Source organism: Setaria italica, chromosome I (assembly GCF_000263155.2).
Source record: "Setaria italica strain Yugu1 chromosome I, Setaria_italica_v2.0, whole genome shotgun sequence".
NCBI lineage: Eukaryota > Viridiplantae > Streptophyta > Magnoliopsida > Poales > Poaceae > Setaria > Setaria italica.
The window spans coordinates 12,547,819-12,561,787 of record NC_028450.1 but is presented as its reverse complement, the minus strand read 5'-3'; the positions used below and the strand labels follow the sequence as shown (position 1 = coordinate 12,561,787).

General features: G+C 43.1%; 1 protein-coding gene across 2 annotated transcripts; it reads left to right on the top strand.

Annotated features, from left to right (window-relative positions):
* The first annotated feature begins 5,458 nt into the window (after positions 1-5,458).
* Positions 5,459-8,627, top strand: LOC105913666 (G-type lectin S-receptor-like serine/threonine-protein kinase SD2-5). Of its 2 annotated transcripts, XM_012843217.2 has the most exons (3): positions 5,459-5,759; positions 5,862-6,009; positions 6,383-8,627. In XM_012843217.2, exon 3 carries the CDS (start codon positions 6,463-6,465, stop codon positions 8,464-8,466), a length of 2,004 nt encoding a protein of 667 aa, XP_012698671.1. In that variant the 5' UTR covers positions 5,459-5,759; positions 5,862-6,009; positions 6,383-6,462; the 3' UTR covers positions 8,467-8,627. The 2 variants fall into 2 exon arrangements, with proteins under 2 accessions (XP_012698671.1, XP_012698670.1); XM_012843216.2 differs by having other exon boundaries at positions 5,862-8,627.
* Positions 8,628-13,969: the final 5,342 nt, after the last annotated feature.

Sequence of the window (13,969 nt, the reverse complement as noted above, 5' to 3'; positions counted from 1 at the left end):
TGCAGCCAGCCTCAGCTACAAGCTCAAGATCTGAAGTTATTTTGGGAGGGCTACAAGAAGCTGCAGAACTAAGATAACAAGTTGCTGAACAGGAGCAAATGTTGAGCGACTTGAAGATGAAGGCACAAGCTTCAGATGCAGCAATGAAAATGCAGTCTGAGGAGATTGAGAGTTTGAAGAATGCAGTAAGAGAAACTGAGTACCTCCTTCATCAACTACTAAACTTCAGAGGGTAAGGTCAATGTGTTTCTTAGGAATCTGCTCATGTCCTCCCAGCTACTTGTGCTGGTTTATGAGTATTGTGGTTTGTGCTTAATGTGTTTCTACGCCAGCTTTGTTCTTGGTCAAAGAGATATCATGTGTAGTTGTTTGTGATCTATTATGGACAATATGCTTGTGCTTGTTCTTTGGTCATAGATAATAATGTGTGGTATGTAAAGATTAATTGTGCTATCAATTACCGAATTGATTTGTGTATAATATTAAATTAGGTTATATTTTAATTAAGCGCTAACTGGGCTATAGCCGAAAATAACTGGACCCAAAATTTCATGAGCTCGCCCCTTGGTCCATTATTTCATGGGCCTAAACAAAAGTTATGATTCAGCAATTATTCGGCTAAATCCATTAAGAATTGGGCCTAAACAAAGTTATGACGTCAGTATATATTGTGCTTGATCCAACAAGAATTTGACCTAAACCAAGTTATGATGTCAGCAATTATTGGGCTCAGTCCAAGAAGAATTGGTCCTAAATCAATCTATGGTGACAGGAATTATTGGGCTCGGCACAACAAGTTGGGCCTAAATCAATCTATGACGACAACAATTATTGGGCTCGGTCCAACAAGAATTGGGCCTAATTCAATCTATGATGAAATAGTTTCTCACAACCGTCATGCCACATCCGACAGTGGTCCGACGTGGCATGCTACGTAGGAGCCAGTTTATGATGATATGTCGGATGAATTTTCATTCGGCATTATCTTAGTGATGCAATGAAATAAGGAACTTCACTAGTCGCAATTTATGCTCGACTAATGACAAAGGGTTTTCATCACTCCCACTTTATAAATCACAGCTTATGATGCAAAAAATGTATTTATGACACTTTTTGGTTCGTTACTAGTCGGAAGATTGCTTGTAGTGATTTGAAGAGCACTCAACTCTTGAACACTATTTTGCCTTGTCAAGTTTCAAAAGAAACATTTGTTACTCTTGGAGGCTTGCATCCCAGATGGTTAGGCAACACCTAGAAGCTCCCAAGGTGTGGAGAGCACCAGGAAAGTTTGTGCAGGACTTGCTTCACCTCTACAAGGAAAGTAGCTATATAGTGAAGTGAGAAAGTGGTTGAAAAAGACCCAACTCGGTAGAAGGGAGTTGGAAAAGACTCGTATCTTAATGTCACACCGGGTTTTAAAGGCAAAACTAGATGAATAAATTATATGTGTGTCAGGATCAAGTTTCACACATGCAACGACTTTAGTAAATACCATAAATAGTGCCAAAACGTAAAGAGAGAGTATTCAATGTATTACACGACCGAAAGTCTTTAATTCAAATAGCAAAATGAATCTTTATTCTAGCAGCGGAACTCCAAAGATGACGATGACTCCACAGGCAGTTCACTGGTGGCACACATACGCCTATAACTCTTCAAAGTCTTCAGGAACCTCCTCAAAGTTGACTTGGTCTGAGCAGTGGTTTTAGCAAGAGTGATTACACTTAGGGTTGGTACTCAGCAAGCATTGGGGAAATGTGTAGTGTAAGGCTATTCAAGAATAAACTATGGTTTAATAGCATTTCAACATTTTAATTGGTTGGTCAAGTTTTATTAGCAATTACTAAGTATAAGTTTATACCACCCACCTTAAGCATGAACAAAAATAAAGATAATAGCAATAATTAACATTAATTTAATTCAACTTCCAATAAATTACTCATGTGAGGGTCTAGACCGCTCTTGACCATGAGCACGACTGTTATAACAGTTTTACACTCGGTAGAGGTTGTACACATTCATCGTAAGTCGTGTAAAAGTTCAAAAGAACTTTAGACCCAACCATGCTATGCGGGCCAGTCATAATACCACAGTTCTGAGGTGTGATTTCATAGGGATGCTACGAGACCTTTTACAAAGATTCCCTAGTAAGGATAGCGCTAAGGTTTCATGATCACCGCAATGCGTAAACCTCTCTCAAACTATGAAGCTACCATAGAGCAGATCAGTCTAAAGGTCGGGCTCTACACCAACTACTATTTCCCCCTCTTGCCCCTTTCGGGTAAAGCTACCGCAAACTACAGTTTCTAATTAATTAGCCAAGACCAGAGCCATATAGTTCCTGTGGTTGTACTGTTTTCCTGGGTAGTTCTCCATGTTCCAATTAACCATGGTGATCTTGTATTAATGGAAGGTATACCATAAATAAAACAAGTTTAATCATTGGTTCATTAATACCAGCATACCCAGTTAGAGCAACTAAGCAAGAACTACAGTAAACCTAGGTTGATCAAGGTGTAGGGATAAAAATAGGCACATCTTAAATAGAACCTATCATGTTTATATACTTAAAGTGCATATCATATGTATATTGAACATAAAAGTAAAGGTTGCATAGGATCAAATTGTGATCAAGCACATGGCTTGCCTTCCTAAACTTGCTCTTGCTGCTCAAAGTCTTCAAAGCCTTGCTCTTTGAATCCCTTGAACTGTGATCCTTTTATGCGCATCAAACAAGTACATGCAAGCAAATAAAGGACTAAAATAATAAAATATTACATCAAACAGTAGCAACAGAGCAAAATAGGACCATAAAACTAATCTATGTGTCAACACAAACTCATAGGCGCAAGAATAGCTTAAAATGGATTTGAAACGCTAAAGATATGAGCTAAACTAGGTTCAGGAGCTTAACTGCAAGAAAACTAAACTTGAAGGGGCTAAACTTAAAGAAACTGAGGGCTAAAACCTAACTAAACATATAAACAGAAGGTCTAATGCGTAAAAGAGCAGATCTAGGATGGCGGGTGATATTTTATAAAAGAGTAGGGGCTAAAACAGAAGAAAAAAGACTTAGATTTAAATATGGTAGGATTTAGATGCAAAAACCAGAAAAGATGGGGGCTCTTAAGGAAAAAGTGCACAACTGACTCGGTGTTGACCGGTACGCTAACCGGTTGACTCCGGTCAAATTGGATCGGATCCGTCGGTTAGCAATCGGACGGCTGGCGGTAGACGGGCAACGCTCGGCGATGGAGATGGCGGCGCACGATGCCGGAGCAAGGCTGTCTCACCGGAGCAGGCTCAATCTCGAGCTAGAAGTCTCAGATTATGATGCAGTGAGGCCCTGAATGCAGCTGGAAGGCTTGTGAACGCATCAAGGGTGTTGAGGGCCTCGCGGTGAAGACGGGGCGTGGCTTGGCATGGCGGTGGCAACTCCGACGAGCTCATGCACATGGAAGAAGGCACGGGGGCGTACGGGATCTCACGGGTAGCTTCCTCACCTCCTCACGGTGCTTCGAGCGATGATCCGGTCATCGGGAAGGCGGCGGCGGTGGAGATTGAGCGCGGCGGGCACGAGCTAGGGTTGCAGGCGCGAGGGCGGCTTTGGATCTTGAGGTCGTGGGGTTTGAGGTTTGGTGAGGGTAGATGCGGAGGTGACGGTGGGTTTTATAGGCCCGAGGTAGGCGTCCTTGGCATGCGGGCCCAAGACTGGAGGCGGGCGCAGAGGCGACCAGGACTTGAGCTCAAGTCCGGTTTGGTGAGGGCAAGGGGAGGGGGATGACGGGTGGGGACCACCCGTCAACGAGACATGGGCGGGGCCGGTGCGAGAGCGGGCTGGCGTGGAGGAGGCGTTGTTGGACCAGCCTATTGGGTTGGCTCCTGCGGTGCTGTTGTTGTGGAGCCGGGTCGAAAGGAGAAACGGGCCAAAAGAGAGAGGAAGAAAAAGGAAGAAAAGAAAAAGACTTCCTATTTTTGAAATGGGGCAAACAAATGAATTCAAATACAAATTTGAATTTAAACAACCAAAATCAATGCACCAGCACGAATGCAACAATAAACTCCTATGATTCATTGACATTTTAAAAGAAATTTAAATGCCTAATAATTTAACTACAACCTTAGAAAACCTTAAATCCTTAAAAACAAGCAATTAATTTCTAGAAAATTCTAACAAATTTTATTAAGTTGCAAAAGCTTACACTTAATGAGATCCTCATATGTAGGATTCGCCTTAGGTGAATCTGAACTTCGATGAAATAAATCCTTGTGTCTCTTTGCTAGTTTGCTCATTGCTTGTATTCATTGTTGTACTAGTGAATTTGGTTGATCTACTCAGGTGTTTTTATTTATGAAAAACAGGAACTTTTTTAGCCTGTGGATAAACACCCCTGAGCTTACCCGCCCAATTTGGTTTAATCTTTAGCTCATTTGCTACACATTGATTTAGGGATCACTCTGCCCGAGTAAAAATGGGAGGTTCCGGTTTTTAGCGGAGTAAGTGTTAAATTTCAGGTTATGCATATTCACCCTTCTCTAGGCAACATCTACATCCTTTCACCCATCACCGCTACTTGACACGAATCCGTCTCGCCATCTCCACCACCCGGCTTTAGTGGTGCCCACACTGCCTCCACTCTGCCACGTCTCTCCTACCTTAACTGCCGGTCGGCAAGCTGCACTGGAGCTCATCTATTCCCACGACCACAGGTAAAGCCCAACACCAAGCCTCCAAACCCAAACCCTAAATCCTCCTCTCCAATTTTATTCAATTAGAAATTAAGGTGATTGACCATAATGCCAAATTTCAATCGTTTTGACAATGATTAAATCTCTATTTTGTAACTGTTTGTACAAACCCCTTTGGCGCAGTGTATGTATGTGGTTTATAATTGATAGTGCCAGCGTTACCTACTCATACATCTATAATTTTTAATGGACGAAGTATATCATTTTAGCTTCATCCTAAGTGTAATTTGTCAAATTTTGAGCAAACTTATAAAAACTATGTTTTATAAAAATATGTTTACGGTCTAGTAAAATTAGTTTGTTTAATATTTATACATTCTTTTATTCTGGGAAAAGATAAAAAAAGTTAATTTAAGACAAAGCTAAAAAAATTTACAATTTGAATAGACGGAAGAGAAACGAGCAGAAAAGTAGTAAAAACCAAACATAAGTTGTAAAATTTCTCAAATTCCGGCACTGAATAGTCGTTAAGGCTGAAGAGTCGACAAATTGGACCATTCATCAAACGGCTTTTCCCACATTTTTTTTTCTGCATCTTTCTTTTTCTGTTTTCCAAATTCTCGTTTTGAGGGACACCCTGCCCTCGGATGGCAATCTGACGGATGCGGACGCGGACACATGGATGCAGCTGGTCCACATGCATGTGATGTGATCAGTAACCTACTTATCGTATACTGCTGTGCCGTGTCGATGCCGATACGTACCTCTCGCAGCTCAAAAGTCCGCAACACAGCCGCACTTCCTCTCTGCTCCACCCGACCAAGCCGCTGCGATGCTCCTGCTCCCCTTCTCCTCTCCCCTGCAACTCCCCCCTCAAGGCTCCAGCAACCAGGTCCGATTTGAAGCTCACCGGTGTGGCGCTGCAGGCCCTTGGAGGTGTTGGCAGGAAGGGGTTGTCGTCCACGGGGAGCTGGAGAAGATGAAGCGCGGCACGGGGAAGCTGGCTAGCCAAACTTGGTGAAGACGGAGCGCCGAGCTCGAGGAAGGAGAGGCACCTACCGTCTACCGTGGTACATTGAACCTGGACAGGCTCTCCAGTTAGCGCTAAACAGAGAAAGAGTTGCATCTTTTCCCAATTCGGCTACTAATATTGTTGTCTCTCTGCCTTTCAGATTTTGTATCAGGTAGAAATTGCTCAGAGAACAAGATTCTCTGTGCACTGTGGTTCTCTCCAACAGTTCAGAGACACGGAGCTATGATTGAGTGGTGTTCCATTATATATCGGAATCCTGAAGATTTGTCATATCTAGGACATCAAAGGTTCTTCTTTATCATACGTACAAAATGATGAACATGCAATATTTTAACAAGTCGATGGCTCTTCTATTACTGCTTGGCTTCTGCTTTCCACTGACCATCCTTGCCCAGCTCCCTTATGCTGCTCAATCGAATGTTTGGAATATTTCGAATATTCTAAGTAGTAATATATCCATGGACGACAAAGGAAACACTCATCTTATGCTCCCCATTCTTAACGATAGCAGAATCTCATATACAAGTTATTTTGGCTTCTATACCACAGATGGTCATTCGTTCATTCTCGCTGTAGTGTTTTTGGGACCCCAATCTCCAGTCATCTGGTCTGCTAACCCTGACAATCCTGTAAGCCATGATGCCATCTTGAACTTCACAGGAGAAGGGGATTTGCTCCTCCACAATGGTGATGGCACCACGATCTGGTCCACAGCTACATCGAACAAGTCAGTTGCAAACATGAGCCTTGCTTCAGGAAACCTTGTGCTTTTTGATGAGAATAATTCCGCAGTCTGGCAGTCGTTTGACCACCCAACAGATACTTTGGTCATGGGCCAATCACTATGTAGGGGAATGAACCTCAGTGCCAAACCCACAAACACAAAATGGCCATCTTCCAAGGTTTATCTATCGGCAGAGTGGAATGGGCTGCAGTACTCCTTCGAACCAGCAGCATACACACAGTTGTTCCAAACTGAAAGTGGGTTACAACTACGTTTGACACAAACTACTCCAATATCAACTTCTACACCATCAACTTGTTATGCATTTGTTAATGGCAGCCTTGGATTCCCAGAGAAGATCTTCACACTACCATCAGCAAGTTCATTGCAATTCATGAGGTTAGAATCTGACGGGCATTTGAGGCTATACGAGCTGAAGGAGCCAAGCAAAGCACGGATGTTGTTTGATGTATTGAGCATGGTCATGGACTTCTGTGATTACCCATTGGCCTGTGGTGATTATGGTGTTTGTAATAATGGACAATGTTCTTGTCCTAGTTTCAGCCATTTTAGGTTCCAAAATGATCGGCTTCCAGGTTCTGGGTGCATACCCGTATCAAACATTTCCTGCAACCATGCACATGAGCACCAGCTGATACCACTCAATGATGTTTCTTACTTCAGTTACAGTCTGTTCTTGTCAAAAGCCATTTCAGGTTCTTCACAAACTGTCTGCATGCAATCATGTTTATTGGATTGCTCTTGCAAGGTAGTGCTTTTTCAGAATTATGGTCCTGGTGGTGATGGTGGTTACTGCTTGCTGTTATCGGAGCAAAAGCTAATTTTATTTGCAGAAGATTCAACAGATCGCTTTTCAGCGTTTGTCAAGATACAAGGTAATCGCTCAGATAAAAGGAGGATGATTATTATTGTTACCTCCACAGTCACAAGCTTGTCTCTAACATGGATATTGGTTTCTGCTGTTATATGGAAAAAGTTCAAGAAAGACCAGGACCAACTCTTAGATAGCATACCTGGGACACCAAAGCGTTTCTCCTTTAATGAGTTGAAGGTTGCTACTAGCCAGTTCTCAGTGAAGCTTGGCTGTGGTGGATTTGGATCTGTCTTCCAAGGCAGGATAGGCAACGAAACTATTGCTGTTAAACGTTTGGAGGGTGTCGAGCAAGGAATGGAAGAGTTCTTAGCAGAGGTCAAGACTATTGGCACAATCCATCACCTTAACCTTGTCAGGTTGGTAGGATTTTGTGCAGAGAGATCACATAAGCTCCTTGTCTATGAATACATGTCCAATGGCTCATTGGATAAATGGATTTTTGACACAAGTCCAGTATTCAGTCTTTCTTGGAAAACAAGACGTAACATCATCATGGCTATTGCTAGGGGATTGTCGTACCTCCATGAAGAATGCAAGGAAAAGATTGCACATTTAGACATCAAGCCCCAAAATATTCTCGTGGACGAAAATTTTAATGCAAAGCTCTCAGATTTCGGACTTTCAAAAATGATAAATAGGGACCAGAGCAAAGTGATGACTCGAATGCGAGGAACGCGTGGATATCTAGCACCTGAGTGGCTGGGCTCAAAAATCACCGAGAAGGCAGACATCTACAGCTTTGGGATCGTGATGATCGAAATGATCTGTGGTCGACGGAACTTGGATGAATCTCAGCCCGAGCAGGGCATCCACTTGATAACCCTGCTTCAAGAAAAGGCTAGGTCTGGTCAGCTGTCTGATTTGGTGGACAGTAGCAGTAATGACATGAAATTCCATGTGGAGGAAGTTATGGAAACGATGAAGCTTGCCATGTGGTGCTTGCAGGTTGATAGCAGCAGAAGGCCCTTGATGTCAACAGTCGCCAAGGTGTTGGAAGGCGAGATGAATATGGACGCCACACCTGATTGCATTTTTGTGGCTAGTTTTGGATCAAGCAATCCCGATGTAGCGGGATCAACTTCTTCCTATGTGCCTTCTGAGTCACATTTATCAGCGCCTAGGTGATACAACTATTGTTTACCTCTGCTTGTTAGCTGCTCGTTTTCGTTTAATGCATGTCTTAATATCTGTTCTCTTCCATATGAATGCGGCACATACCCACAACAGCAGGCGATCATTTTCTTGCTTTATAAAGGGAAATAGCAATTTAAACTCTGTAATGTGTACTCCCTCCATTCCAAATTAGAAGTTATTCCAAGAATCTTGGAGAGTCAAAGCATCTCAAGTTTGACCAAAATTATAGAGAAAAATATAAAGATTTATGACATCAAATAGATATACTATGAAAATATAATTGATAAAGAATCTAATGATACTTAGTTGACATCATAAATATTATTATATTATCGTATAAATTTGGTCAAATTTATGATACTTTGACTCTCCAAGATTCTTGGAATGACTTATAATTTGGAGCGGAGGGGGTAGCATATATATTGTGAGCAAGTTGGACATGGATGACGAGCTATTTCTGAACTCATATCCCCTATTAGGAGCACACTGATTATTTTTTTTTGAGGAAACAGGAGGGGTTGCCCCCTACTGATTATATATATACTGATAAAATAAAAGTACAAGGTGGTGAAAGCTCTAAGATCAGTTTCATGAAACAAAAAAACCAGACAAAGAAAATGAAGCAAAGAACAAGCACACTGATTATGTGACAGAAGTTACATGTGTTTCTTCCTATTGGTGTACTCTAGTTTTCGGGCTTGCCAACACGGCATTTTCCAGTTTGACGTGAGCTTCGGAGTGTTAAGGACACACTATAAAGCTTTGTTTGCTCAAATTCTGTCCATAAGCTTTGGCCGTTGGGAATGGGTAGTGATTAGCACGAAGAACAAATATTTTCTTGTTGTGCCGGCTTATTAGCGACGTCGTAATCCTGAAATGAAAAATTAGCGACTTCGACGTGCAAAGCTTGTGCGTGTTGCTAGGCTCAGTTCAGTGTGCAGATGCGTTTGCAGCTACAATAACCACCACAATCGAGGCCATCATTGCGTAGAGTCCTATGGGAGACATTCAACAAAGCCATAATTATATTCAAAGTGTTAAGTTTATATGTGCGCAATTAATATATCTGTATTTTTTTCCTTTACCTATTTTGTAATGGCAGGACAAACAAATTTCATAAAACAATAACTGTCTCGGATATAAAAGAATGTGCAAATGTTTTATATGCAATACTACACACGGTCCTACAAGGAGGTCTTGAGACATGCAAATTTTTTTAAGGGCAAACTGTGGGAGGTTTCCCACAGCACTTCATTTTCATATATAAAGAGGCGAATATTTGCATGGCATCATATACAAACCAGGGGGGGCACTAGTAGAGAACTGACTTTCGATCCGCCCCCTTTTATCCCGGTTTAAAAGTGGCCCAGGACAAAAGGGGGTGCGCCGGGGTGCGGGAATTTGAAGGGAGCATTAGTCCCGGTTGGTAATTGCAACCGGGACTAAAGGCCCCCCTTTAGTCCCGGTTGCAACGGCTAGCGGGGGGCCGTCGGTGGCGGGACCCTTTTATCCCGGTTGGATCCTCCAACCGGGATTAACTTCCAACCGGGACAAAAGGTGTTTCCTTTTGTCTCGGTTGGAGTTTTTAACCGGGATAAAAACTCATCCCCCACTATATCCCGAGACAGAGACTTTCTTCTTCCTCCAGCCCGAGCAGTCCAGCACATTGATAGAGAGCTGAGCTTCACCTACTCTCCGGTGGTGCCCAAGCAAGGGAGGTGCTGCCCGAAGTTTTTTCCCTCATTTTCGTGGGAATTTCACTCGGCCAACACAAGTAATGCGAAGGTTTGCTACTTCATCCTCGTGTTATGCTTTGATTTATTCTTTGGAGATGGAAAGATTATTTGCTACAATGTGATGATGAAGTAGAAAAATGGAGAGGTATTTTGAGCTAGAATGTGAGGGAGATTGATGTGTCATATATAGTATGCATTATTGCAGTGGTTTAAATCCATATGCTACCTTGTCTAGACGGTTTATCTTATCAAATTCAATATGGTTTTTTAAATCCATATACTTGTTGAACTTGCATACCGTGTTCATTTCGGCGAGAATGTTCTCCGCCGAGCAGCAACGTATGTCAAGAAGGAGGTTCGATTCTACGAGAAAGAGTGGATACGGACATCGTGACCGTGTCCCCTTTTCCGTAGCATCTAACCTCTTTCATGACGAATACCGGTGCCGCCCAGTTGAGGACATCCTCGCGAGATGATCACGGTCTTCAAGTTGAACAACTTATGCAGTGTTTGGGACTTTAATTTAAATATGTGTATTTGGATCTTCATGTTGTTGTATTGTACCATGTTGTTTGGATCTTTAATTGATTTTCACGCGTAATCCATTGTCAAGTGTAATCCATTTTCATGCGTAATACGATGCAGATGGACCAGCAATGGATGTATAATGCAGACAGGCGGAGCAAGGTGTTTATTGATGGCTTGCATTATTTTCTCGAAGTGGCAAAAGCGAACAAGCCAGAGAATGGGTTCGTATGTTGTCCATGCTTCCAATGCAATAACAGGAAGGAGTATTCAAAGGATTCCTGGGGGACTATTCACAGCCACTTGTTTAAATACGGTTTCATGCCTAACTATTTGGTTTGGACCAAGCACGGTGAACTAGGGGTTGTAATGGAAGATGGCGAGGAGGAGGAGGAAGATGACACCATTCCGGACTGGGTTGCAGGCCAAGCTTTTGCAGGTACTACAATGGGCGAGGCTGATGAAGATGAGTTTGCAGAAAATGACCCTACTGATGACCTTGGTCAGGTGATACGAGATGCATACAGAGATTGCGAAACTGAGAAGGAAGCAGCAAAGTTGCAGTGCATGATAGATGATCACCAAAAATTGTTGTACCCAGGTTGCCAGCAGGGCCATAAAAAACTAGGTACGACACTAGAATTTGTGCAATGGAAGGCAAAAAATGGTGTGTCCGATAAGGCATTTCAGGGGATGTTGAACATTGTCAAAAAGATTCTCCCCGAGAATAATGAATTACCGTCCACAACATATGAAGCTAAACAGATTATTTGCCCTCTCGGATTGGATGTTCAGAAGATACACGCATGCCCTAATGACTGTATCCTCTATCGTGGTGATGAATACGAGAAATTGGATGCTTGTCCCGTCTGCGAAGCCCTGCGGTATAAGATCAGGCGAGATGATCCTGGTGATGTCGAGGGGCAGTCTCCCAAGAAGAGAGTTCCCGCGAAGGTGATGTGGTATTTCCCTATAATACCACGCTTGAAGCACTTGTTCAGGAACAAGGCGAATGCTAAGTTGATGCGATGGCACAAAGAAGACCGTAAGGAAGATGAGATGCTGAGACACCCCGCAGATGGGGCACAGTGGAGATCAATTGATAGAACATTCCCAGACTTTGAAAGTGAAGCAAGGAACATAAGGTTTGGTTTAAGCACTGATGGATTCAATCCATTCGGTGAGTTGAGTAGTGGTCATAGTACTTGGCCTGTGACCCTTTGTATGTTCAACCTTCCTCCTTGGCTGTGCATGAAGCGGAAGTTCATTATGATGCCGGCGCTTATCCAAGGCCCAAAACAACCCGGCAACGACATTGACGTGTACCTAAGGCCGTTGGTTGATGACCTTTTACAGCTCTGGAAGGAAGAAGGTGTACGTGTGTGGGATGAGGATAGACAAGAGATCTTTAATCTACGAGCACTGTTGTTCGTAACCATCAACGATTGGCCTGCATTGAGTAACCTTTCAGGACAGACAAATAAGGGATATCGGGCATGCACCCACTGTTTAGACGACACAGATAGCATGTACTTGAAGCACTATAAGAAGGTCGTCTATATGGGTCATCGTCGATTTCTCCCTGCTCACCACCAGCTGAGAAAGAGCGGGATGCATTTCAAAGGGACGCCAGACCATCGTAAAAAACCTGCACACCGTAATGGAAAGCGTGTGTTCGAGATGATGAAGGATGTATATGTAGTCTTCGGAAAGGAACTTGGTAGCCAACCTGTTCCGAACGATGATAACGGACATGCACCCATGTGGAAGAAAAAGTCAATATTTTGGGAGCTACCTTATTGGGAAATCCTAGAGCTTCACAACGCAATAGACGTGATGCACCTGACGAAGAATCTTTGCGTGAACGTGCTAGGCTTCATGGGTGTTTATGGAACCTCAAAAGATACATTGGAAGCACGACAGGACCTGAAAGCCATGGGGCAACGAGATGACCTACATCCGGAAAAGAGAGATAATGGACAGCACTACTTACGTCCTGCCAGTTACACTCTCAGCAAGGAGGAGAAGGATAGCATGTTTGAATGCTTGAATAGTATGAAGGTCCCGTCTGGGTACTCCTCGAATATAAAGGGAATAATAAATATGAAACAAAAGAAGTTTACAAATCTCAAGGCTCATGACTGCCACATGTTGATGACCCAGTTGCTTCCAGTTGCACTGAGGGGTGTTCTACCAGAAAATGTCCGGTTGCCGCTCGTAAAGCTATGCGCGTTTCTCAATGCGATTTCGCAGAAGGCAATCGATCCATCCAAGCTATCAAAGCTACAGAACGATGTGGTGCAATGTCTTCTCAGTTTTGAGTTGTTATTTCCACCATCCTTCTTCAATATTATGACGCACTTACTAGTTCACCTAGTAAAAGAGATTGGTATTCTCGGACCTGTATACCTGCACAATATGTGGCCTTTCGAGAGGTTCATGGCAGTCCTAAAAAACTATGTTCGTAATCATGCCCGTCCAGAAGGAAGCATCGCCAGGGGATATGGAACAGAGGAGGTGATCGAGTTTTGTGTTGATTTTATTGATTCAATTGACTCGATTGGGGTTCCAACTTCACGCCACGAGGGGAGGCTCCGAGGAATGGGCACCCTTGGAAGGAAATCAAGTTTGAGCAATGATACTAATTTGTTCGACAAGGCACACTACACTGTTCTACAACAGTCATCCTTTGTGTCTCCGTATATCGAGCAGCACAGGCAGATGGTAGCTTCCAAAAACCCGACCAAATCCGATGCTTGGCTTACCCGTCATCACATGGAAACTTTTCCCTCCTGGTTGCGCCAACAACTTATGGGTAACTCTGAGATTCACCCACAGCTTGCCTGGTTAGCCAGGGGACCTGCTACCACAATCGTCAAATTCCAAGGCTATGAGATAAATGGTTACACATTTTACACGAGTGCCCAGGACCAGAAAAGCACGAACCAGAATAGTGGTGTCCGCATAGATGCCATGGACAGAAATAATAGTAAGGAGTCGTATTATGGTTTCATACAGGAGATATGGGAACTCGAATACGGACCGCTGTACATCCCTCTATTTCTTTGCAATTGGGTGAAGCTAACTGCTGTCACCAAAGATCAGTACGGAATGACAATAGTAGATCTGAGCAAGATTGGATACAGTGATGACCCATTCGTACTTGCCAATGATGTGCATCAGGTGTTCTATGTGAAGGACATGTGCAGCAAACCCAAGAGGAATCCAGAAGA

Bases quoted from the DNA above. Each gene is read 5' to 3' on its own strand.
- LOC105913666 (XM_012843216.2), top strand. From the start codon at position 6,034: ATGATGAACATGCAATATTTTAACAAGTCGATGGCTCTTCTATTACTG.